This window comes from Vitis riparia, chromosome 13 (genome assembly GCF_004353265.1).
Source record: "Vitis riparia cultivar Riparia Gloire de Montpellier isolate 1030 chromosome 13, EGFV_Vit.rip_1.0, whole genome shotgun sequence".
Classification (NCBI taxonomy): domain Eukaryota; kingdom Viridiplantae; phylum Streptophyta; class Magnoliopsida; order Vitales; family Vitaceae; genus Vitis; species Vitis riparia.
Window position 1 is genome coordinate 18,622,751 of NC_048443.1, and position 25,359 is coordinate 18,648,109.

The following is a 25,359-nucleotide window of genomic DNA, read 5'->3' on the forward strand; positions in this document are numbered from 1 at the left end:
ATATCATTATCCATGGATCCATATAAATATGTTGTAATAACATTCATGAGACTCATATCTAGTCCTTCTAGGACTGCCAAATTAAATTAAGAAACGAAATGTAATTGCGTCTATGATGAGAGAGAATGTTTCCTCGTAGTCAATACCAAGTTTCTGCGAGAAACTTTATGCTACTAATCACACTTTATATCTTATGATTTCATTATTCTCATTGCGTTTTCGTACAAATACCCATTTGTACCCAACAGGTTTTACATCTTCAGGTGTTTGGATTACAGGTCCAAAAACTTCTCATTTTGTTGATAAGTTTAACTTTGTTGTATAACTTCTTTCCATTTTGGCCAATCATTTCTATGTCGGCATTCTTCCACATTTCGTGGTTCAGGATCTTCATCATTTCTTATGGAGGCCACTTGGAAAGTGAAAATGACATTATTTTGATCCCATTTTTCTCCCGTGTATACATAACTTATTGAAATCTCACAATTTTCAGGTACTTATGCCTCTTCAGGGGCTTTTCGTTTAATATGTGCCTCTTCAGGGGCTTCTACTCAATATGTGCCTCTTTAGGGGCTTCTTGTTCAATATGTGCCTCTTTAGGAGCTTCTTGTTCAATATGTGCCTCTTTAGGGGCTTCTACTCAATATGTGCCTCTTTAAGGGCTTCTTGTTCAATATGTACATCTTCAGGGGCTTCTTGTTCAATATGTACCTCTTCAGGGGCTTCTTGTTCAATATGTGCCTCTTCAGGGGCTTTTACATTATTTGTGCCTCTTTTGGGGCTATAGATTTATCAACTTTAAACTGATTAGTCATTTTGATGGTCTCTTCTAGAGTGCCAAGTTTTTCTTGGGTTCCCCTCTTCCGGGGAGTTACATTCTTTGAGCCAACAAGTCTACCATGCTTCATTCGTATCTTAGATTCATTTGTTAACTATCCTTTGAGCCGAAAATTCTACCACACTTCAGGCGTATCTTAGATTCATTTGTTATTTGTCCTACAGGGACATCAATCCATGTTGGAATATTTGCAGTCAGGATATATGACTTTGTCATTTTCTTTGTTTCAATGAATGCATCTTGTAATTGATTTGCAAGATTTTGTAAATGAATGATCATTTGAACTTCTAGTTCACATTGATTTGAACAAGGATCAAGATGAGTCAAAGTCAATGCATTCCAAATAATTTCACGTTGTTCTTCTGGAACTAGCTCTTCTCATTAAAATGATAATCTGCACAACAAGTCATTCTACCTTTTAAGTGTATAGGTAGACTAGTCACTAAATAAAAACTTCTGGTTTTGTAATGTACATCTATATGACCTTTTACCCCGAGGGACCAAGTTAGTCTTACAAGATTCTTTTGGATCTATCATCGTATAAAGTGTCATTCATATGGAATCAAATACTACTAGTGACATAGTATAAGCTCTTCTAGAGCCTTTAATCAGGTTTCTATCACTTGATATAGTATTAACATTGTTTGTCATCAATGTTGTGCAATGAATGAGACAAGAGTTTCATCAAAGTAACAAGTCATAAAACATTGTCATAAAGACCTCGTCTTTATAGAGTTGAATAAATATTATCGTAGCGAAAAAGTTAAAATCAATGGAAAAATATTAGTCATCGATGATAACTTAACTTAATAAGTTGTGTAAAAGCAATGAGAGCATATATAACACAATAAAACAAATATGAAAAGATAATTTAAAGTTATATATTTCTTAAATATCTCACACATTTGATTTTGTAAGTGTGAAGCAATTTATACATGAAATAACTAAGAAGTATTTCAATAATCAAACTAATTGTAGTGATGGATCAAGGTATGAGAGAGATCCATGTATCTTCAAGTATAAATAAAGAAAATAATTTAAATGATAAATAATAAAATGTGAAATAAACTATAAAATATGAACAATAAACAATGTGTTCAAAGATGATAACAAAATAAACCTATTTGCAAATAACTAAATAAAAACATAACTTTTAATCATAACATTTTCATCACCAATTAGATGGTCAATTTTCCCATTAGGATTCTCAAAGAAATCCAAAACATCTAAATGGGTTAGATCCACTTGGGCATCACTATCAATGAAGTTCATTTCAACTTCCTTTCCTTTTATTGATGTTTGGTAAAGGTCGACCAAATGTTTGGGTGTACGACAGGTAGGTGACCAATGCCCCTTCATACCACATCTAAAACACTTATTCTCATGGTCCTTAGGAGGTTTATCTTATAAACACTTCCCATTTTCTTGTTTTACCTCAGTATTATTCCACTTTTGGTGGTGCAATGAGGTTTTCATTTTTTGAGAATTTGGTGAATTATTACTTTAAGAACCATGGTATCAGGGATTTCTTCCATAACCATGACCACGTTTTCATCATCGTCCACGAGTTTGGGATAATATTGCATTCACTTCAGGGAATGATTTAGATCTAGTTAGACGAGACTAGTGATTTCTCATCAAAAGCTCATTTTTTGTTAAACCTTCATGGAAATGATGATGAAGGAAAATCAGTGTTTCTGCACGATCCTACAGGGATGCTTGATTTCCTTATTTGATCATAGCTCCAAGATTCATTGACAATTTTGTTTCGTGTAACTTATACAAGAGAATTAGAAATTGTATGCATAGCTTCTAGCTATGAAATAATTGTAAATAAAAATTGTTTTCCACAATTCCTATTGTGAAAAATAAGTGAGTACGAAATAAAAATAAAAAACCAATATTTTTCATAACTTTGAGTCATGATTATTTTGTCAAAACAAGAAAATATGCAAATTTGTACATAGCTTCAGGTTATGAATTATTTATGTATACTTTCTAGTTACACAATATAATTAAAAGAAATTAAAGAAATTAAAAGTTAATATCTTTCATAGCTTCAAGCCATGATTATTTTGTAAGAACAAGAAAATATTTAAATTTGTACATAACTTCAGGCTATGAAGTGTTTTATATATATATATAAATTTGTATATAGCTTCAGGCTATGAACATTTATTTATTTATTTATTTTATAGCTTCTAGCCATAATATTGTTTGGTATAACTTCTAGTTATACCGTATAATTAAAAATAAATAATTAGGGATCATATACATAACTTCTAGTCATGTATTTGTAATTTTATAATTTTTCCCATAACTTTTGGTTATAGGAATTGCACATATTTTTCATAACTTCTGGTTATGAATTTAGCCCATAATTTATCATTTATCCCATAACTTCTGGTTATAGGGATTGTACATATTTATGTATTCAAATAAAATAAATAAAAATAGAGATCAAAGGGTACGTAATAAAATAGAAAATTATGATATAAGTTTATCACATACCTTTTTATGATAAAGAAGAGAGAAGATCTTTCTATTTTTCTAAAGGGAATAACATCTTTCTATTTTTCTAAAGAGAATAACGTCTTTCTATTTCTCTGAATAGAAGAACGTCTTTCTATTTCTCTAAATAGAGAAAAATCTTTTTATTTCTTTTGTATAGTCTATTCGTGTTGATAACGTGTTGTAAAATTATAAAGTGAAAAGAGAATAGAACAAGAAAGAGAAATTCAAATGTAGGAAGAGAATAGAATAATTTTCATTAGAGATATCTCCCTTTTATAGGAAGTCACAAAGAGATATACATCAATATGGATGATCATCCACAAGTTCCCATAATCCGATAAATTATCATATTTTATAACAGTGTTTAGTTTTTCAATTTTTGAAAAATAGTTTTAAAAATAATTTGCACTAAAGAATCAAAATACTTTTTAATTTGAATAAATTGAAATCTCATTTATAAGTAGGTTTTATTTTTATTCAAATCACTTTTTATTTCATTCTTATCATCATTTATTACTTTATTTTTAAACACCCCAAATATGTCTGCCCACGCTCTCATTCCTCATTTAGGGGTTGTTTGGTACACGAGGTACACGAGGTACACGACAATAAGGAATGAAAATGAATATTTTGTTTCCATTCTTATTTTTTGGGGATTCCATTTTTAGTATTTGGATGAACCTAAGAATTCAATATTTGAATGATTATTTGTTTCCATTATAATGTTTAGTAATAATAGGAATGAGAATGTAAAAGAAATAAATTAAAAATAGTACCATTACACATAGTTTAAAATAAATTTTTATTTTCATTTAAAAACAATAAATTTTGAGAGTTTTTTTTTTGTTACTAAATAATAAGACTAAAAAAAATAGTATTGTTATGATATGAAGAGACATAAGGGCTTGATGAATGAAATTGAAGTGTAAAATATAAATTTTAGACTATTTTATATTTTCTTATAAGATGGATAAATCAAATTGGCACCTACTTGTGATGCATTAAAATCCCACTAATAAGTAGAATTTAATTTTTACGGTAATCATTTTTTATTCTATTCAACATTTATAAAATTTATCCAAATATAAGAATAAGAGAGGGAATAAATGAGATGTCTATTCTAACTCCTTATTTCCACGTTCAAAACACCCCCTTAAAGTTATTCAAATATGTGAATAAAGGATAAAAAGAATGAAATAATTATTTTCACTCCTCATTTTCACATACCAAACACCTCCTAAAAGTAAATAAAATATTTTACTAAACAATTATATAGAAATTCCAAAATGTAGTTATAGAAAGGAAATAAAAGTTTATTTGAAAATTCAATTTTTTTTTTTTACTTATTTCCTATATTTAAAAAATAGCGTTTATACATATTACTTTATTTTTAATTATATTTATATTTATATAATTATATTTTAAAATAATGAAAAGATATTCTTAGAAAATAAGTTATCTTTTTTCTTTTTAAGATAAAATAATATATTTTCTACTTTTTAATTATTAAATATAATTTTTTATTTTCTGTTGTGGAAAACAAAATACTAGTTAGACAACCCTCAAACCCATGGTTTTAAAAACCAGATTAGACATGTCGGTCCAACCGATCAATTAGACCGGAAACAGGTTGAACCAAATGAACTAGACGGTTCACTTCGAACCGAACAGTTCGATTAATTTTTTTTTTCATCATCAAAATGACGTCGTTTTGGAGGATATAAAATCTCCTTCCAAACCCTTTCTCTCCAAACCGTAGCTACCGCCTGCCCCCAACGCGCCACGACAAGCTCCCACTATCAAGCATTTCACTATGCAAAATCTCTTTCCACTGGTCGTAACACCGTTGCTTGAATCGTCTCTTCCCCGCTGCGACGTTGCAAGCCGGCAAGCCACCCCCTGCCATTGTAAACCACCCCCCCTCATACTGTAAGCCCCCATTTCGGAGTCCGACCAGTAGCTACAACCTATAAATCAAGGTATGATATTTAATTATTTATTATTTAATGTTTTGAAATTTATTTTTTAGATTTAATAATTAATATTCAATTTTTGCCAATTACATTCAGTTTACAGCCAGCCAACTATATATTATATGATATTGAGGCTAACATTTATAATTGACTTTATCTCAGTTTGGTTATTTACTTAATCCCTTATGGTACGTGGTATGGTATAGTCGATTAATACCTTGATCCAACTGTAAGATGATTTGAACACCTGAGATCAAAACTTGCTTGGTATATTTAGTCATAAATCATCATTCCTCCAACTCAAGTCTGCCTGACTGGTCCTATTTGAAATTTGTGTTTAAAAAAAAAATTTATCTGGTGAAATTTTAAACTCATGATGTATGCAACCCCTGTTTGAGAAACTATTTTGATATTTTTGAGATGAAGTAAAGAGAGTGTGAGATTTGATTGAGCATGTGGGCTATGGTGGCAAAATATGAATTTTCAATTTTCAAATGTTCACAAAGTCTCCACTCCCCCCAGTTGTGGTGGCAACAATATAAATTTTAGATAAATGTTTGGTTTGAAAGTAAATTTCTCATTTTTTTCAATTGTTGATGACTTTTATTTTCTAGATTAATATGTGATTTTTATAAATTGTTGATGACTTGATTATAAATCGTTAAATTGTTGATGATTTTCATTCTCCAGATTAATGTGGGATTTTTGTTTCTAATTTGATAAAGAAATAAAAAATGGAATCAAACTTGACTCAATCATCTGGTCAAGATTCAACTACCAATTCACAAACAACTAGAAGTAAGACCAACCCTCCATGAGAGCATGTTTCTAAAGAAAGATATATAAATGGAAGAAAAGCTCTTATTTGTTTGTATTGTAAAAAGATCTCATAGAATGAAACAACATCTTCCTAGAGTGAAAGGAGATATTGGTCCATGTAAATCGGTTCCTCCTAATGTCAAATTTCGAATGGAAAATTCTTTGCAAGAGTTTGTGAATTCCAAGAAAGCAACCCAAGAAGCATATGAATATAGAAATCTTTATGGTCCTAATATGTCACAATTTGAAAAAGATATGGTAGAAGGTGAAGAAGAGGTTCAAGAAATGCAATGTCCTATGGCAGCTAGTAGTGGAAAAAGAAAAAAAATCAACAGTGGATAAGTATTTTATGCCAAGAAATACTTAAGGAGTTCAACCTTCCATGAAGAGTGTATTAGCTGGGAAAGAAGCTATTTGGAGAGCAGATATGGTGGTTAGGAGATTCTTTTATGATGCATGCACTCCTACTAATGTTGTGAATTCCTTCTACTTCAAGCCAATGTTGGATGCTATATCTGCAATTAGTCTTGGATGTAAGGGTCCAAATTACCATTAGCTACGAGTTAAATCTTTTAAAGGATGCTAAGAAGGAAGTTCAATTACTTGTGGACTCTTATCGTGCAATTTGGGAAAAAGTTGAGTGTATAATAATGGGTGACACTTAGACAAATAATAGACAAAGAACACTCATCAACTTCCTTGTGTATTGTCCTAAAGGAATATCGTTTGTGAAATCTATTGATGCTTCAGACATTGTCAAGAATGCAGCTAATTTGTTTCTGTTATTTGATGAGGTGATTGAATGGGTATGTCCACTCAATGTAGTTCATATAGTGACTGATAATGCAACAAATTATGTGGCCGCAGGGAGATTGATTTCTCATAAACATAAACACATCAATTGGTCACCTTGTGTAGCTCATTGTCTTAATTTGGTCTTTAAGGATATTGGTAAGATGGACCATGTTGCTGAACTTGTAAGACGTGCATTAAAGGTGACAAATTTTGTGTATAATCAGGTTGCTTTGTTAAGTTGGTTGAGAAAAAAAGACGGATTGAAGGAGATTCTCCGACCTGGTGCAACTTGCTTTGCTACTACATTCATTGCACTCAAGAGTCTTCATGATCATAAACATGACTTGCAAGCTTTGGTGACTAGTAAGTTCTTTGTGGACTCTAGATATTCAAAGGATAATAAGAGCAAAGTTATAGTTTTCATTATCTTGGATAATAGATTTTGGAATGATTGTTTGATTGTTGTGAATCTTATGTCTCCACTAATGCGCTTATTGCATATTGTTGATTGTGATAAGAGGCCTTTGATAGGATATGTGTATGAAGGCATGTATAGGGTTCGTTTGGGCATTAAGAAATTATTTAACTACAACAAAATACTATACAAGCCTTATACAGATATCATAAAACAACGTTGGGATCAACAACTAAAGAAAAACATTCATTCAACAGTTTATTAGTTGAATCCATGTTTCTAATATGATTAGGAAAACTTTTATAATAAGTCAACTGTTATTGGAGGTGTCATGGATGTTATTGATCAAAAAGTTTTGAAAGGCAAGTTTGATACAATGATTGAAATGGGGAAGTTGTTTTGTGATCGATTGGGAAGTTTTAGAAGAGACCTTGCTTATTCTTCACGTGAAGTACTTCAACCTGGCAAAATATTATTTTCATTTATTAGTGTGTTTGTTCTTTTTCATTAGTTACCTACTTACTATTTAATATTTTAAACTTGCTAATGTTTTTTTTCTTATTTTTAATGTGAAATGGTAACTAGATGAATGGTGGAGGCTACATGGATACAATGCACCACATTTGCAAAAGTTGGTCATTCAAATATTAAGCCAAACTACATCGTCTTTTGGATGTGAGAGGAATTGGAGTGTCTTTGAACGTATACATACCAAAAGAAGGAATAGATTGGAACATCAAAGGCTTAATGATCTTGTATATGTTCCATTATAATTTGCGGCTAAAAAATCGGTATAAATGTTTTCTTAGTTGTTTTGAATTTAAATTCTTTTATTCACAATTATGAATAATTATATGTTTTTCTTTTTTAAGTTCTATAACTAGAAAAGAATCTATGATCCCATTGACTATGCATGCATTGATGAGACCAATTTTTGGATAGTTGATGAGAATCAGCCAACAAAGCTAGATGTTGACGAATTGAAAAATCTTCTATATGAAGAAAGGTCAATTCCAATAAATGAAGTGGAAGGTTCAAGTTCTCACATTGGTTAGTAGAATATTTAAACTTATAAAAGTTCAATAATTATATTTTTTTTCTTCAAAAATGATTACTTGTTGATATATATTCAATATTTTTGTAGATGATGAGGATGGTGGTGGTGTGGCTATAGAAGGGCTTGATGTGGAGAACTTTGGTTTTCCAGATGCTTATTTTCAATCTCTATATTCTAATTTCCAAAATAAATGAATACATGAATTTTATATTTATTAGTATGCAAAAAATTTCATGAATATTCAAACATTGACATGTTATATTTTGAGTAACTATTTTAAGTGTTGTGGTTGACATTTGTATTATCTATTATGGACAATGTGTTAAGTTAACAACTCTTTGATAATTTGATTATTATAGGATAGCAATGGTTTGATTATTTGATAAATATTGGGTTTATTGACATTATGAATGTATAACATCTTATATTGTGTTATAGATATCATATATGATGATTAATGACTTCGACAGGTAAAAAATTTTGTGAAAAAACTCAATAAACAAAGTAGATGTTGTCAAAATTTAGATAGAATTTATTAATTTTTAATAATATATAAAATAATAAAATATATATTTATGATGTCACTGGTTCGACCGTAATTCGACCGTCGGTCTGACTAGTGAACTGTGAACTGGTAACTTTTCCGGTTTAATGACTTGTCTGATTCTTGTTCGATTTTAAGGGTATGGAAACAAAAGACTAGCCTAAAAGACATAAACAAAGAACATAATGAATAAAAAGAAAAACTTATAGGCTGAGGCGTGACATACACTGTCCTTGAAATAGATCCACCCTGCTCGAAGACGAACTTGGTACACTAGGGTACCAGTGATCTACCTCCAAGATTCAACAACCAGATCTCACCTTGGGTGCACTTTGAAAGCAAGATGTGTACAACTCGGGTTTTGAATAAATTCCTCTAAAATGATGTATGAAAAAAAAAAAACTCTCTGAAAACTCTTTTAAAAATTCTTTGAACCTGCTTTTATAGGCCACTAACACAGTCTCAATGAGAATCTACTTGTAATTAGGAGATGATACAAAGTGAAAGGGAAATTTACTTATACAAGGAATGATACTGCACTAGCACAATCCCAATAGGACTCTTCCCAAAAATATAACACTAATAGAATAAAATAAAATATAATAAAATAAAAAATAATTCTTAATAGGACACTTCCCAAAAATATAAGACTAATAGAATATAATAAAATAAATTAAATTAAAAATAATTTTTAAAAATAAAAATAGAAATTATTTACCGTCTTCCTACATTTCTGAAAACATTACTCAAACCTCAAAGCCCAAAGACATGGGAACTCACCTCCACTACTGCACGTGTGGTCCTCAACAATAGATAAGATTTATATTGTTCCCTGACTCCCCCACCTTTCCTTCTCCATCAATAATTATGTGTTGGAAAATTCTAGGGTATCTCTTCGGTACCTACCAAAAAAGTTTTTCAAGCCATTGGATGTCCAAGATTACATCTTGGCCATCCATTTTAAATTTGAAATAATATTTTTGCTTAACCAGTTAAAGGAAGAACCGGTTGTGGCCTTCTTTCTTCCTCCATTCTCAACCATTTTGGGTTTAAATAAAATAAATATGAGATAAAAATAGAATTGGAAAAAAATAAAAATAAAAATGATATAAAATTTGAAAACATATTTATTAACAAAAAAAAAATCATCATATATCATAATTACATTATTTTATTTTTAACAAATTATTAATCATTTAAATTCAACATAAAAATAAATATGGTAATATTTTAATATGAAATGAGTATTTTCGTTAAAATTCAACATTTTGATAATCATATGTAAAGCTTAGGTAATTAGATCGTCCTAATTTTTTTTCGTACTCTCCAAATTTTACATTTTTTGAATTTAATGTTTTTAAAGTTAAATTACAATAAAATAAATTACCAATACTCTTTTGAGTTACTAATGATAGTATTTTCGAAAATAAATTTGTAATTTCAAAAATTTTAAAACCAAAAATCAATATGAAAAATATGATGAAAGTACCAAACATGTATTTATCACATTTTTCGTACCGTTCTCATATTTTTCATACCCTAAATTATTTATATTTTTAGAATTTCATATTTACTTTTTAACTTGAAATAACAATAACATAGTTTAATAATATTATTTTCGGTTATTATTGATAGAATTGTTAAAAAAAAAAAAAAGAATTAAAAAAATTTAAAATTGGAAACATTGTAAATTATCCTTAAAAAAGTAGAAAATTAAAACACTAAAAAATTAGAGAGGATATGAAAAATGTGAGAAAAGGTATGAAGATTATGAGAAATTCTCACATTCTTCATACCTTACCTCACATTCTCCGTACCCTGAAATTTAACAAATTTTCAATTTTTTTGATTTTTTTCCACTTAAAAATACAAATAATATTGTTTATTGATACTAATCAAGCTTAGAAATGACGAAAATTATTTTCAAGAAAATTTAAAAAATTAAAACACTAAGTAATTGTAGAAGGTACGAATAATGTGAAGAATGGTACAAAGAATGTAAGGAATCCTCACATTCTTAGCATCCTTCGTCACATTCTCTTTATCCTAAAATTTTTTACAAATTTTCAAACTTTTCAAAATTTTTTTCCACATGGAAATACAATAATATTATTTATTGATACTAATTAAGTTAGAAATGATGGAAATTACTCTTAAAAGAAATTTAAAAAATTACTCTTAAAGAACTGATGGAAGTTTGTACCATCTCTTAAAAAGTTCGTACCATCTCTTACAAAGTTCGTACCATCTCTTAGAAAGTTTGTACCATCTTTTTATAAAGTTCGTACCCTCTCTTAGAAAGTTCGTACCATCTCTTACAAAGTTCGTACAATCTCTTAGAAAGTTCGTACCATTTCTTAGAAAGTTTGTATCTTCTCTAAGAAAGTTCGTACATTTTCTTACAAAGTTCGTACACTCTCTTAGAAGGTTGATACCATCTCTTACAAAGTTCGTACCCTCTCTTAGAAAGTTCATACACTCTCTTAGAAAGTTCGTACCATCTCTTACAAAGTTCGTACCCTCTCATACAAAGTTCGTACCCTCTCTTAGAAAATTCGTACACTGTCTTACAAAGTTTGTACACTCTCTTAGAAAGTTCGTATACTGTCTTACAAAGTTCGTACCATTTCTTAGAAAGTTCGTACCATGTCTTACAAAGTTCGTACCCTCTCTTAGAAAGTTCATATCATCTCTTACAAAGTTCGTACCATCTCTTAGAAAGTTCTTACCATCTCTTACAAGGTTTATACCTTCTCTTAGAAAGTTCGTATCATCTCTTACAAAGTTCGTATCCTCTCTTACAAAGTTTGTACCATCTCTTAGAAAGTTCATACCCTGTCTTACAAAGTTCGTACCATCTCTTAGAAAGTTCGTACCATCTCTTACAAAGTTTGTAACCCCTCTCACAATTTTCGCACCTCCTCTCAATATATAAAACTTCATCTTCAAATTTAGTCTATGAATACACAAAATAATAATATAAAAATATTGATGACAATTTCATAACAAATGACTAAATGCTCTCAATTTGATTAATAATAACTCAGAAAAAAAAAAAAATTTAGATGTTATAAATCATTACATATTTAAATGTCATTTAACATGACATTTCTACCTACATCAGTTATATGTAAATTGAAAAAATAAAATAAAATCAAATGTTACCTTTTGACACTTGTAATCACTTGACATCATTCGTATAATGTCTTCTTTAAGACATATAAAACTTCATCTTCAAATTTAATCTATGAACAAAAGAAAAATTATATAAAAATATTAATAACAATTTGATAATAAGTTTTTATAATAAACTCATAAAAAATTCTAAAATCGTTATTTAACATCACATTTCTTCCTACAACAATTATATTTGAATAAAAAAATATCAAATATTACCTTTAACACTTGTAATCACTTGAAATCCTTCATCTTCTTCATATAATACAAATTTTAAATTTTCTCTCTAAAAAAGTTTTAAACTTGATCTTGAAATTTGATTTATCAAAATACATCTTACATATTTTGTAATTTGGTAGTTGAAATTATTTAATTTTCATATTAAATTACTATCCCTTTTTTTATATATGAATAATGAGAGTATAAGAGTAGTTGGTAGAATTTTATTTTTTTAGATAGAGTTAGGTAATGCATTAAATAATAAATTATATTTGATATTTAATAATAAATTATAAAAAAAATATAATATTTAGATATGTACGAAATGCATGTGATTATTTCTCATCAATAAGTCATTGGTTTGATAAGTTTTTATAAATTTTTTAATGATATGTAATTTTACACATGTCATTTTATTGTTGGGTTCAAACATGGGTAGGCAACCCAAAATGAAGAGCGGAACCAAAGAACAACCCCCTTATGTGTTTCTTGCACGGAAAATGCTGACAGCTGATCAACTGCTTTAATTAATCAACATTTGTCCCCATGTGCTCCATTTTCCCTCTGTTCACCATCCTGAGAGGCCAGATGATTGAACTAGTTGAACTGCTTGTCAAGATAGAAGATTTTTCTTATCACCGGTGATCGAATATGTGTGACGCACGTGGGTGATGACGTGATGTTGCGTTTAAAATTTATTCTTATAGTCGTATAAACGGTTAAGCTTCTCTATCATAATTTAAGTGATAAAATTCATAAAATATCAATAATTTAATATTTTATTTTATTTTTATTTTTAAGTTTATTATATTGGATAAAAATTAAAATTCACATATAAATTTATTTTTATTTTTAAAAATGATTTAGAATTTTTTTTCCTATTATCAGTTCAAATAATTTTTATTTTATTTTAGAATTATGCCTAAAAATATCATTTAATATTTTAAAAATATTTTATAGAGTAATAATTTTTTTTATTGTTGAAAAATTATTAAATATAATTTTAAAAATTGAGGTAGGTGCAGTGGTTGTAAAGTTTAATATCATGACACCATTTTAAGCTTTTTATTATAATATTAGAAAAACATACCAGCCATTGAAAGTGTGATAGAGGGAAAGGATGAGGTTGATGAGTCAGCTCAAGATATTAATATTTTTAACTTATATAAGATCATGTCAAAGTGTGGAATTGTCACATTTTATCCCTGAATTCTAAAAGGGAATATGGCTCAAAGTCCTCTCTCATTAATTTTTAATCATTTTATATTATTTATCTTTCTTTCAATAACTGTACTTTTCTCAAAAAATTTGAAAGAAAATATGTAGGAAATAAAATTAAATTTAAAAAAAAAATATTAAAAAATTAAAAACTAGATTTAAAACCAATAAATTTTTATTATAAGTTTCTTCAAACTCATTTATTTTTTTATTTTACAAAGATTAAATAATTTTAAAATATATAAATTTTAAATTGATTTGAATTATATTATATTTTTTTGTGTATTTTTTATAATAAAATTAATTATAATTTTTTTTTTCTCAGTACTTTCTCAAAACCAAAAGTCACTTTTTAATAAAATTAAATGATGTTTTGAATAGATATTTAAGAAATGTAATTCCAAAAGTCAATTTCTTTTAAGTCTTCTAAAAATGATTTTGAAACTTTGTACGATATCTTATTTTTATAAAGAAAACTTTTAATCTTTTCAAAATCATATTTCTCTATGCATTCTTAATCCACACACGTGTAAAAGTCATTTTCAAATATTAAATTAATTTTATAATTTGAAATAATTTTTAAAAAATCTTCAAACCCCACCTAATGAAAATATTTTGCAGTCAAATTCACAGAGACTTGCCAGAGCCGCAACCTCTCTCTATATATGTCCTTGCGTGCCCATAATTAGCTCCATGCTCTCTCCGTCCACACCATTCAGAGGTCTGGTATGTCCTACTCCCCATGCATTAGCACTAATGAAATACAGGGTTTTTTTTTTTTTTTTTCCTCTCCTCATGTATACGTTTAAGTTATTTGGTTGTACGTCGGTTTTGCAGTTTTTGTTTATTTTTTAATTTTTGAAAATAATTTTAGCCTAAAAATGTGGGGTTATTTATTTATTTATTTTTAAATTAAGAGTTTATTTATTAGTATTTATTCTTGAAGTATTTTTAATAAAAATATTTCTTCCGAAAATTTTATAAGTGATTTTTTTAATATTATAAATGATTTTTTATATTTTTAATAATGTTTCTTAAATTTCACCAAACACCTATTTTAAATTTTTAAAATTTTTTTTTACCCTTAAAACATTTTATAAAATCACTGTAAAATAAATTTTAAGTGATTGCTAAAATTTATAAAACACTTTTAAATTTAGAAAATTATTAATTTGTAATATTGAAAAATTACTTGTAGCTAGAAAAACGGATGATTCTCATAGGGTATATTTAGTTCCAATAAATTTTAAGGGAAAATATAAAGGAAAAAAAATAGAGAGAAAAAAAAGTAAAAAAAAAATAAAAAATAGATTAAAAGTCAATAATTATTTTTAAATGTTTTTTTAAACTCATTTTATTTATTTCCTTCATTATATAAAGATTAAATAATTTTAAAATATATAAATTTTCAATTAATTTTAATTATATTTAATTTTCTTTCGTATTTTTCCATAAAAAAAAATCTTTTTTTTAATATATATATTTTTTCTCTTGGTGCTTTCCCATAACCAAATATAGTTTTAAAAACACTTGGAGAAAAAACATTTCTACTAAAAACACTTTTGTGTAAAAATACTATAAAAAACACTTTTATAGTTAGTTTGATAGTGATTTTAGTTTAAAAAGTATTTTTGAAAAAATTATTAGGTGTTTGCCAAAATTTAGATTTTTTTTAATTTTAAAAAATCACTTATAATATTGAAAAATCGCTTATAATGTTTTCTTGAGAAACACTTGATATAACTTTTAATCTTTTCAAAATCATATATCTCTTTAAAACTTTTAAACTTTTAATTCTTAATCCACACACGTCTAAAAGTCATTTTCAATTATTAAATTAATTTTATAATTTGAAATAATTTTTAAAAAATCTTGAACCCCACATAATGAAGATATTTTGCAGTCAAAGTCACAGTCTTGCCAGAGCCGCAGCAGCCTCCCTCTATATATGTCCTTGTGTGCCCATAATTAGCTCCATACTCTCTCCGTCCACACCATTCAGAGGGTTGAAGTTACTCAGCTAGGTGAAGGTCTGGTATGTCCTACTCTCCATGCATTAGTACTTGTGAAATACAGGGTTTTTTTTCCTCTCCTCGTGTGTACGTTTAAGTTATTTGGAGTACCTCGGTTTTGCAGTTTTTATTTATCTTTTATTTTTTGAAAATAATTTTAGCCTAAAAATGTGTTTTTTATTTATTTATAAAATTAAGAGTTTATTTGTTACTATTTCTTCTTGAAGTGTTTTTAATAAAAATGTTTCTTCCCGAAATATTATAAGTGATTTTTTAATATTATAAAAAATTTTAATAGTGTTTCTTAAATTTCATAAAACAATTAAATTTTTTTTAAAAAAAACTTTTTTTACCTAAAAACATACATTTTATAAAATTACTAAGAAATAAACTTTTAGTGATTAATAAAATTTATAAAACACTTTTAAATTTAGAAAATCATTAATTTGTAATATTGAAAAATCACTTGTAGCTAGAAAAACGCTTTATGGATGATTCTCTTAGGCTATATTTGATTCCAATAAATTTTGAGGGAAAATATAAGGGAAATAAAATAGTAAGAAAAAGTAGGAAAAAAAAATGAAGAAAAATAAAAAATAGATTAAAAGTCAATAATTATTTTTAAATGCTTCTTCAAACTCATTTATTTTACTTTCCTTTATTATATAAAAATTAAATAATTTTAAAATACATAAATTGTCAATTAATTTTAATTACATTTGATTTTCTTTCATATTTTTCCATGAAAAAACCATTTTTCTTAATATATTTTTTCTTCCCTTAGTACTTTCTCATAACCAAATATAGTTTTAAAAACACTTGGAGAGAAAACAATTCTACTAAAAACATTTCGTGTAAAACTACTATCGAACACATTTTTAGAGTTCGTTTAATAGTGATTTTAATTTAAAAAATATTTTTGAAAAAATCATTAGGTGTTTGCCAAAATTTAGTTTTTTTTTTAAATTTTAAAAAATCACTTATAACATTGAAAAATCACTTATAGTGTTTTCTTAAGAAACATTTGATAGATAATTTTTTAAAAAACATTTTATAAAAAAACACTTTACTAAAAATATATCCAGTAAAAACACTTCCACATGTAAAAATAGAGTGTTTTTAAAAAATATTTTTTATTTTGAATGATTAAGAATAAAACCCTATACATAAAAATTATTTTTAAAATATAGAAAATAAGTTAAAAACATTTAAAATTCTTAAATATATTTTTATTTTATAAAACATTAAAATATTGTTCTCAAAAATTGATTTTCTAAACTCTTTTTGAAAATACTTTCCAAACAAATTCAAAATAATGGATTCTCTGTCATTTTTAATTTAAGACGTCTTGTGCGGCCTACCTTTGATTCTTATTGATTCAAGGAATCTCTTTCCCTTTAAACATCTTCTTTAATGTCATAAAATAGTTAAAACTCAACAAATATGTAATTTTTAGATGATTTGGTAAGATCTTTCAGTTTTGAAATGCTAACCCAGAAACAACATTCAATACCTCCTCTGCATTTACTCTTTGATTGGTTACATGCGTAATCTTCTAAATTCTGATTTCACTAAAATTTGAATATGAAAACCATACAATTGCCCACCGCCGATCGACAAAAAAGGTACCACTCTCACAATTATTGTTAACCTTTGTGTTCTATCATTTGTCCCATGCCCTTTTGACTGTTAAAAGAACAAGAGGCAGAGTGAAGTCCCGAATGCAAAATTTGTCATCACATTGTTTCTCTCTTCTCATCCTGTCTCTAAACTTTTAGCATCTTTAAATTAATTTTAAGCTTATGCTGCAGAGCAAGTACGGCAGTTGAAGGTGTTGCCCCAAATATGATGCAATTTGGTCCCGCAACTACAATAGTTCGTGAAGTCCTTACTGAAAGCAACTACGAAAATTGGAGCACTTGTTTAAAATGGTATTTGGTGGGTCAAGATCTATGGGAAGTTTGCCAGACGAAAGACAACATTCCTAATAAAGAACAACATCCAGAAGCATTTTCAGTTTGGGAAAAGAAGAATGCCATGGCTTTACATGCTATTCATATTTCATGCAGTGGAGAGATGCTTTCTCAGATTAGGGAGGAACCTTGTGCAAGTTACTTGTGGGACTTTTTGCAGAAACGGGCCAAACCAACCTTCTGTTTCGACCCCAAAGTCAGTGGCATAGATGAACGGTCACCTGCTGCCTCAGCCTCAACTGGTAAACTGCCTTCCCTCTTCCTCAACTTAAAAATAATAATTTCTCTATACATAATTAACCTTGACATTATGCATACGAACGCGATGCTTAGGGAGAAAACTTCGGGCAAGATTGGGTGGGGATTACGTGCTTTGGCGGATGAGGCTAGGTGTCGTTGTCACGAACATTTTCCTAACCGCTTTTTATTTTTCAAATATTACATCTCTTTTATTTATACATACTCACTCACTAGTTAAGAAGAAAATTCTTATAATAAAGATTAAATCTTCTTTTAATATTTAAAAAGTTTCTAAATCAAGCTTAATTTTGCAACATTCTCCCTTAAATTTGATTTCTTGATTTGTGACTCTAAGTGACTTCTTCAACCTTGTAAAATCTTCAGAAGTATTTGAACTTCGTCTATTTAAATTACCCACCAACTCTTTGCCCTAGAAACTCCTTCCACTTGGGCTTCATTTCCAGTAGCCCCCAGAGCCCAACACGCAGTATCCAGGCTCCCCCACCATTCATCCCTTGAGAATATGCAACTGAGGCCATAGATAAGCAGTTGTACCAGACAAACAATAGAGTAGATTCTTGGCTGGATTGTCAACTAATTTCTCGCTCTACAATGCTGAACAGATTGATAGCAATTAACAAGAAGAAAACTGCCTGCAGGGAACGCTGACTTCTCTCAGTATCAGGACTTAATCAAGGCATTGAGCCGTGGTAGGTGGAACGATATCGAATCCTTCTTTATTAAAAATCCGGATGCAGTGAGCGCAAAAATTTCACCAGCAGGCGAGACCGCGCTTCATATCGCAGCTGGTGCTGGACATGTAAAGGTTGTGGAGGAGTTGGTGAAAAAACTGAGTCCAGAGGACTTAAAACAAAAAGAGAATAATGGAGGGCACACGCCACTTGCTTTGGCTGCATTGTATGGAATTAAAGAAATAGCGCAGTGCATGATTAAAAAGAACACGGAATTGACTAGTATTTTAGATAAGGAAGGAATCCTCCCAGTAGTGCGTGCTTGTAACCGAGGCCACAAAGAAGTGACACGTCTTCTCTACAATTACACTCCACCAAAGGAGCTAGGTCCTAAAAAAGGCGAAGGCAAAAATGGTGCAACGCTTCTTGGTTATTGTATTGCTACCAAATTCTTAGGTAGGAGAGAATGAAATATTCCAACCATTTTTGAGATGAGAAATCTATCTTTACCCCACCTAATTATCATACCCTCCAATTCAACAGATCTTGCTTTGGATATCCTCGAGAAGCACCCAAGTTTGGCTGTTGCTTTGAATAAGGATGGGTTTCCCCCCTGTATATATTGGGTCAAATGCCTTCTTTGTTCAAGAGTGGAACTCAGCTTTGGTTTTGGCAGGGTTGGATATACTCATGTGAGTACATCTTCAACTTTATTTTCTCGAAAAAGATATAGATGCATACAAGTACTATTGTTATTCTCTCAATAGAGTTTCGCCAATTAAATTTTTGGAAAAATTAAAAAGGTACATTCATCAAAACATAAACCATTTTTTTTTTTAAATATTTTAAAACAAGATATATATCATTTTCCCTTTATGTATTAAATTTTGAATTATTCACCTTAGTTTATGTTGGAGTATAGGGTTGAAAAAATATATCAACAATTATATAAAGGAAGAAAAATAATCGAATAAAATTAAAAATTTATTTATTTTTCCCTCACTCTTGTTCAAATATTACAAAATATTTTATTTATAAATACTAACACTTAACAAAATAAAATAAAGACTCCTAGAAAGTTCTAATAATAAAATCTAGAAGTCTTCTAATATTCAAGTACTTAAATATAAACACTAAACCAACCACTCAAAATAAAATATATTTTTTTTAGAAACTTCTTATATCAAGTTAATTTAAGTTTCCAACATTTTAAATGACTCCATCACTATGGCACAAGAAAGATCTTAGTTCATTAGTTTGATTTTCTGGACATGCATGGTAAATTGTACTGATTTGCGCATCTTTCATGTAAGGCATATCTGTAAACGTAGATCATGCCTCAGATTGGGTTCAAATAAATGTTGTTGACGACATTGGACAAGGACGAGATGACAGAAATGATTCTAAGAAAGGTACGTCGCTACTACAAATTGATAATTTTAAAGTTGTATTTGTGATCTCACCTTCGTAATGGTGTATCATGAAACTATAAATTACGTTCCACATGCTAATTTTTTACCATGAAACTAAGTTGGATAGTTTTTGAAGGTTACTTCAAGAACTTTCGAGAGTCTCTTCACAAAGATTTTTAAAAAGTCTTTTATTCTTGAAGGTATAAATTTTTGTGGATAGAGTTAATGTTTATTAATAATTTCATTGGATAAGGTCCTTGAATTATCATGTTATGTAACATTAGCCATCTTTGTAAAGTCATTGCTAAGCAAGATTTCAGGATAAAGTAAATAAACATATTCTAAAAATTGCTTAAGTTAATTGTTGACCCAAGCCTACTCTTTTGGATTTTGTGTATAGATAAACAATTGGACCCACAATAAAAGGAGCCAGCCAAGGGTGAATCATATTGATCAATAAAGCCTAACCAATAGCAGGCACCCATGCATAGACCTATATTAGTCAGTCTTCGAATTTAAATCTCAATTCTTGTGGTGATACATGACTTTAGATGGTTACAGGTCCCTCAATAAGGATATGTTCCCCTCTTAATTCATTAAAGTGGGTTCAATGCATATAGACTGTATATTTTGTTGCGATTGACAAGCTTTCAATCCAACACCAAACCAAGGCCTTAAACTTATTTTAAAAACCTAAGTAGTAGGCCCAAGCCCAACATTGAGGTAGATGAAGTCTGCATAGGACTTTTTGAGCTCCGGTTTGAACTTAGGCAAATGTGGTAGCACTAAGGTCTCACACCCTAAGGTGTTTTGTACGGAGGTAAAGATGAAGGGGAGACGTCATGGAGGATACAATATTTGGAGGAGCCCCCCCCAAAAAAAAAAAAAAAAATTGAAGGAGGTGTGTCTTAACAGCATCCTTGCAAGAGTCACCCAAATTGGCTCCTACCTTTTTTATGTAGGAAGAATGTAAATCTGAAACAGTGTTTTAAGTGTTTTAGCTTGTCCCACATAAGAAAAGAGGAACACCTTTGGTGGGTTTATTAACTAGCCTACTTTCCTTAGTCTAAGAGAGCCTCGTGCACCCATAGGGCCAAAGCCTATTCAAGTGGGCTTCAGGTTGGTTGGGCAAGAATTCCCTAATACGCGTCATATATTTTTACAAAATTCAAAATATATATTTTTAATCTTTGGGAAAAGTCCCATTGGGACTATGTTAGTAGTTTTGATCACAAGTAGAGTCCGTTATAAAAGCAAGTCACCCTTCAACTCTAATTACACTAATTTTTGAGAGTTTTTCTAAGTCTTCCAGCACTTTGCAACATTCTTTAGCTGTGTTCATCATCACCCTTGTTGCATTCATAAGTTTATCTGGAGGAATATTTCTGAACCCAAGCTATACATGTCTCACCTATAGAGTGCACCCAAGGTGAGATTCACTAGTTGTTGGATTCTAGAGATAGACCATTGGTACCCTAGTGCATCGAATTCATATTCGAGGATGGTGAATCTATTTCAAGGACAGTGCATTGTCACGTCTTAGCCTATCACTGATAAGTTTGTAGTTCCTCATTTTGTTCTTTTCTTGTGTGTTTTGGGCTAGCCCTCTATTTGATACCCTTAGAACAACATCTTATGCATGAAGAAAAACACTACCCTTCTTAAAAACACCTTTCCATTTGGAGGTGATAGGTGCACTCCCTTTGCATCTATGATGGTGGGCGTTCATTATAAGGGGTAGTGCCCTATACCAAGGTGCATCCATGTATAGCAAATTTGTGGTTATACAAGGCACTCAAAACCTTGTGCATAGAGACAATGATTTAGTATAGGTGGCTTTACTAAGGTTTCACGTAAATTACAATAAACTAGCATAAAGGATTATTAAGAATTTTTTATTATGTATTGATAGCCCCTAATATTTCTAATTTTTATTGCAGGACTAGATCAATTAATTCATGGGCTGGTTTCATATCCACAAAAACTTCCTGGTATGATACAATTTTTCAATTAAATGTTTACTTGGGTTCCTTGCTCCTGACCACTCAATCTTATTCAATCTTAATTAAGCCTATTTGGATTAATGACCCAGGAATCAAGAACATACATGATCAAAAGTTGAGGCATGCTCAAGCCATCAAACTTCTTGGGAGCATTTGTATTGAACTACGAAATATGAAAGTTGACGTCCTTGGTTTTCAAGTGAACCAAGCAGTCTTCCAGGCTGTCAAGCGAGGGAATGTTGAGTTTGTCACTGAGATGATTAAATCTATTCCTGAGTTAGCGTGGAGCCGTGATATTAATGGAAGAAACATATTTTTTATTGCAATTTTGAACCGTCAGGAAAAGATTTTCAACCTTTTACATGGGCTTACTGACGCACAGAAGATGAAAGTGATATCTCCTTTGGATAGGTTTGGAAATAGCATGCTACATTTGGTTGCGATGTTAGCACCATCGGAACAGCTTGATGGTATTCCAGGTGCCGCTCTGCAGATGCAAAGAGAACTACAATGGTATAAGGTCAGCTTCTTTTCACCTACACCTCTCATAACATAATACATATTTTCTCTATCTATACATTCTATTTGAAACACCAAGATCCCATCTGTGGTCTCCACATTCCCTTTTAGGAACTACTCTAACACTTACCCCTTAATATGGCAAGTTCCATGTAAGCCTTAGTCCCTACTTCCTATGAATTTTCAAGAACTCTGTCTATAATTAGTGTGCTTTGGGTGTAAGAGAAAGAGAATAGAGAAAAGAAAGAAATATTTCGCCTTTTTATTTTTCTCATTGATATTTAATCGATTGGTTTCTACAAATATTAAAGTTAGTAGCCTACAATTATTTTCCCAATAAGCTAAGGTGACTATCTAAGCTTCTCATGTCTTTATACCTCCAACCCCCTACCCCATTTTTTTTTTCCTGGAATTTAGACAACCAATCAAGTATTCACCTACATCTTAGTAGCATGCTTTTCAAATTTTTCATGATCTTACCATAGGAGGTGGAAAGCATTGTGCCACCACTATTCAAGGACCTTATAAACTCAGATGGAAAAAAGGCCAGTAAGCTGTTCTCTCAGCAGCATGCAGACTTGGTAAAAGAAGGGGAGAAATGGATGAAGGAGATAGCAACAGCTAGTTCATTTGTAGCTGCTCTCATTGTTACCATTATGTTTGCTGCAGCCTTCACTATTCCTGGGGGTAACAATGACAAAGGCGCTCCCATATTCTTGGACGATACCTTTTTCGTATTTTTTATACTGTCAGATTCAATCTCACTCTTTTTTGCTACTACTTCAGTGTTGATGTTCCTGGGAATCTTGACCTCACAATATGCAGAAAACAAATTCCTTACAGGGTTGCCCAACAAGCTGATATTTGGCCTATACCTCCTTTTTATCTCTATTGCGGCCATGATGATAGCCTTCTGTTTTGCCATTGCTATTTTGCTAAAGAATAGCTCAATCAAAGGGGTTATGATCCCGATTATTTTTCCACTTGCTTCCGTTCCAGTGATCACATTCGCATTATTGCAATTTTCCCTTCCTGTTGATATTTTCATTTCCACATATCGGCCAGGCATCTTCGATAGGAATGTACAACGTTTGTACTAGCTAGCTGTGTCCCTTCAATGTGTTATAACATAACGCATGTCCTTTATTAGTCTGTTCAATAATATGTTTTATTTTAAGGCGCATGTAAGAAACACACCAGTTCTATTGATGCCTATATGATTCTATATTACCTCGATTTTATGCATTGTCATATATTTTGTAATATTGAGGTTTGTAGTGAAATTCTGTGATTAAAACTTTTAGTTGTAAAATTTATGGACACATAGATGCTAAAGAAAACCAGATGGACTCTTGAATTTTGTCAACTTGCAGCAATTCACCCTACCCACCTGAAAAGTGACAGTATGCACCACCAAATCAACCCTCCGGACAGACGGTGAACCATTAACGAGTCCTATGGAGAAACTAATACAATTTTAATTTAGCAAACATGATAGCTGCTAGCAATAGTCATTATTATTGTCTTATATGTTGTCAGCATAGCTTCGGGCTTGCTTGAAGCCGGAAAGGCTAGCTGCCACAGTTTTACAGTGCACTTTTCTAATCTTCCAATATGTAATTTCTAGAAGCTGGTAATAAGTTGCTAATCACCTATACTCCAGTGACATCAATGCATTGCCAATAATCTATGGCCCAGAAACATAGAACACCAAACTCACATATGACATTGTCCAAGGTATTCATGAAATCAAACCATCATGAAGATCATCAATCCTTTTGGTTCCTAGAAAGTAGTAAGAAAAAAAAAATTGAGAAAATGGTTTTTTTTTTTTTTGGTTTTATTATAGAAATTAATAAAGAAAATTAAATATAATTAAAATGAGTTGAAAATTTATGTATTTTAAAATTATTTAATCTTCATATATGGAGAAAAATAAGTGGAATAAGTTTAAAGAAATATATAAAAATAATTTATTAACTTTAAATATATTTTTTATTTTTCTTCACTTTTTTTCTTGTACTTTTTCTTTCTCACATTTTTCTCTCAAATTTCTTGGGAATCAAATATTGTTTAGTAATTCGATAGAAGAAAAACCAAATCTAGTATTATTCAAGGGATAGCAGTGTCAATTTTTTCTTAAAAAAGAAAGAAAAACAAGTGACAATCTTTGAGATGATTTGGCTAAATCATGTGTGGACAGAAAGGAATCAATCCATCATACTAAGAGCTTATTTGACAGTAATTTTAAAAAACACTTTTAATTTTTTTAATACTTGAGATTTTTTTTATCATTTAAGCATTAGAAAAACTATAAATATTTTCTAAAATCATTTCCAAACACATTCTAAATAAAATATTAAGTAGAAACAAAATATTGTTAAAAAAACTACAGTCATAGATACTGCAGATACGGTTATTCAAATACAAATATAAAGTAAAATTTATATTTCACGTTAGATTCAAGTAGGAACATCTTAAAGCATAATACAACTTTTGGTTGAGCACAAAAAGAAAGAAAGAAAAAATTCTTGAAAAATTTAGGTCCCTTGCCACCTGGTAAATTCAATGCAACAAAATGGATAGCAGATGAAAAGTCTTTCCCAATTTTTATGTCAACCTCACAAAATATAAATAAGATGAAAAACACTTTAAATTTACCATTTCTCAATTTAATGTACTTAGTGTCTGTCTGATTGTATTTTTATTCGAAGTATTTTTTTTAATAAAAGTGTTTTTTTTTTAGAAAAATCACTTATTAAAGTGTTTTTTCAAGAAACACTATAAAGTGACTTGTTATATTTTTAAAACTATTTTCTAAATTTTACCAAAGACATGATTTTTTTTTTTTTTTCAACTGTTCAATGAACTCTTAGCATTTCAGCTTGGGCAGGTGGCTGTATGTTCCATAACTAACCTTGCAAGCAACATCCATACAA

At 29.8% G+C, this 25,359-nt stretch overlaps 1 protein-coding gene across 1 annotated transcript; it reads left to right on the plus strand.

Annotated features, from left to right (window-relative positions):
* The first annotated feature begins 6,526 nt into the window (after positions 1 to 6,526).
* LOC117928385 lies at positions 6,527 to 23,520 on the plus strand. Its single transcript, XM_034848275.1, has 9 exons — positions 6,527 to 6,677; positions 6,895 to 6,950; positions 7,089 to 7,163; positions 8,850 to 8,881; positions 17,393 to 17,796; positions 19,800 to 19,898; positions 21,839 to 21,889; positions 21,991 to 22,421; positions 22,906 to 23,520. Exons 1-9 carry the CDS (start codon positions 6,527 to 6,529, stop codon positions 23,518 to 23,520), a joined length of 1,914 nt encoding a protein of 637 aa, XP_034704166.1.
* The last annotated feature ends 1,839 nt before the right edge of the window (positions 23,521 to 25,359 follow it).

Bases quoted from the DNA above. Each gene is read 5' to 3' on its own strand.
- LOC117928385 (XM_034848275.1), top strand. From the start codon at position 6,527: ATGAAGAGTGTATTAGCTGGGAAAGAAGCTATTTGGAGAGCAGATATG. The intron at 8,882-17,392 runs GTAAAAAATTTT...CTTATGCTGCAG, and splicing joins ATGATTAATGACTTCGACAG to AGCAAGTACGGCAGTTGAAG. The intron at 22,422-22,905 runs GTCAGCTTCTTT...ATCTTACCATAG, and splicing joins GAGAACTACAATGGTATAAG to GAGGTGGAAAGCATTGTGCC.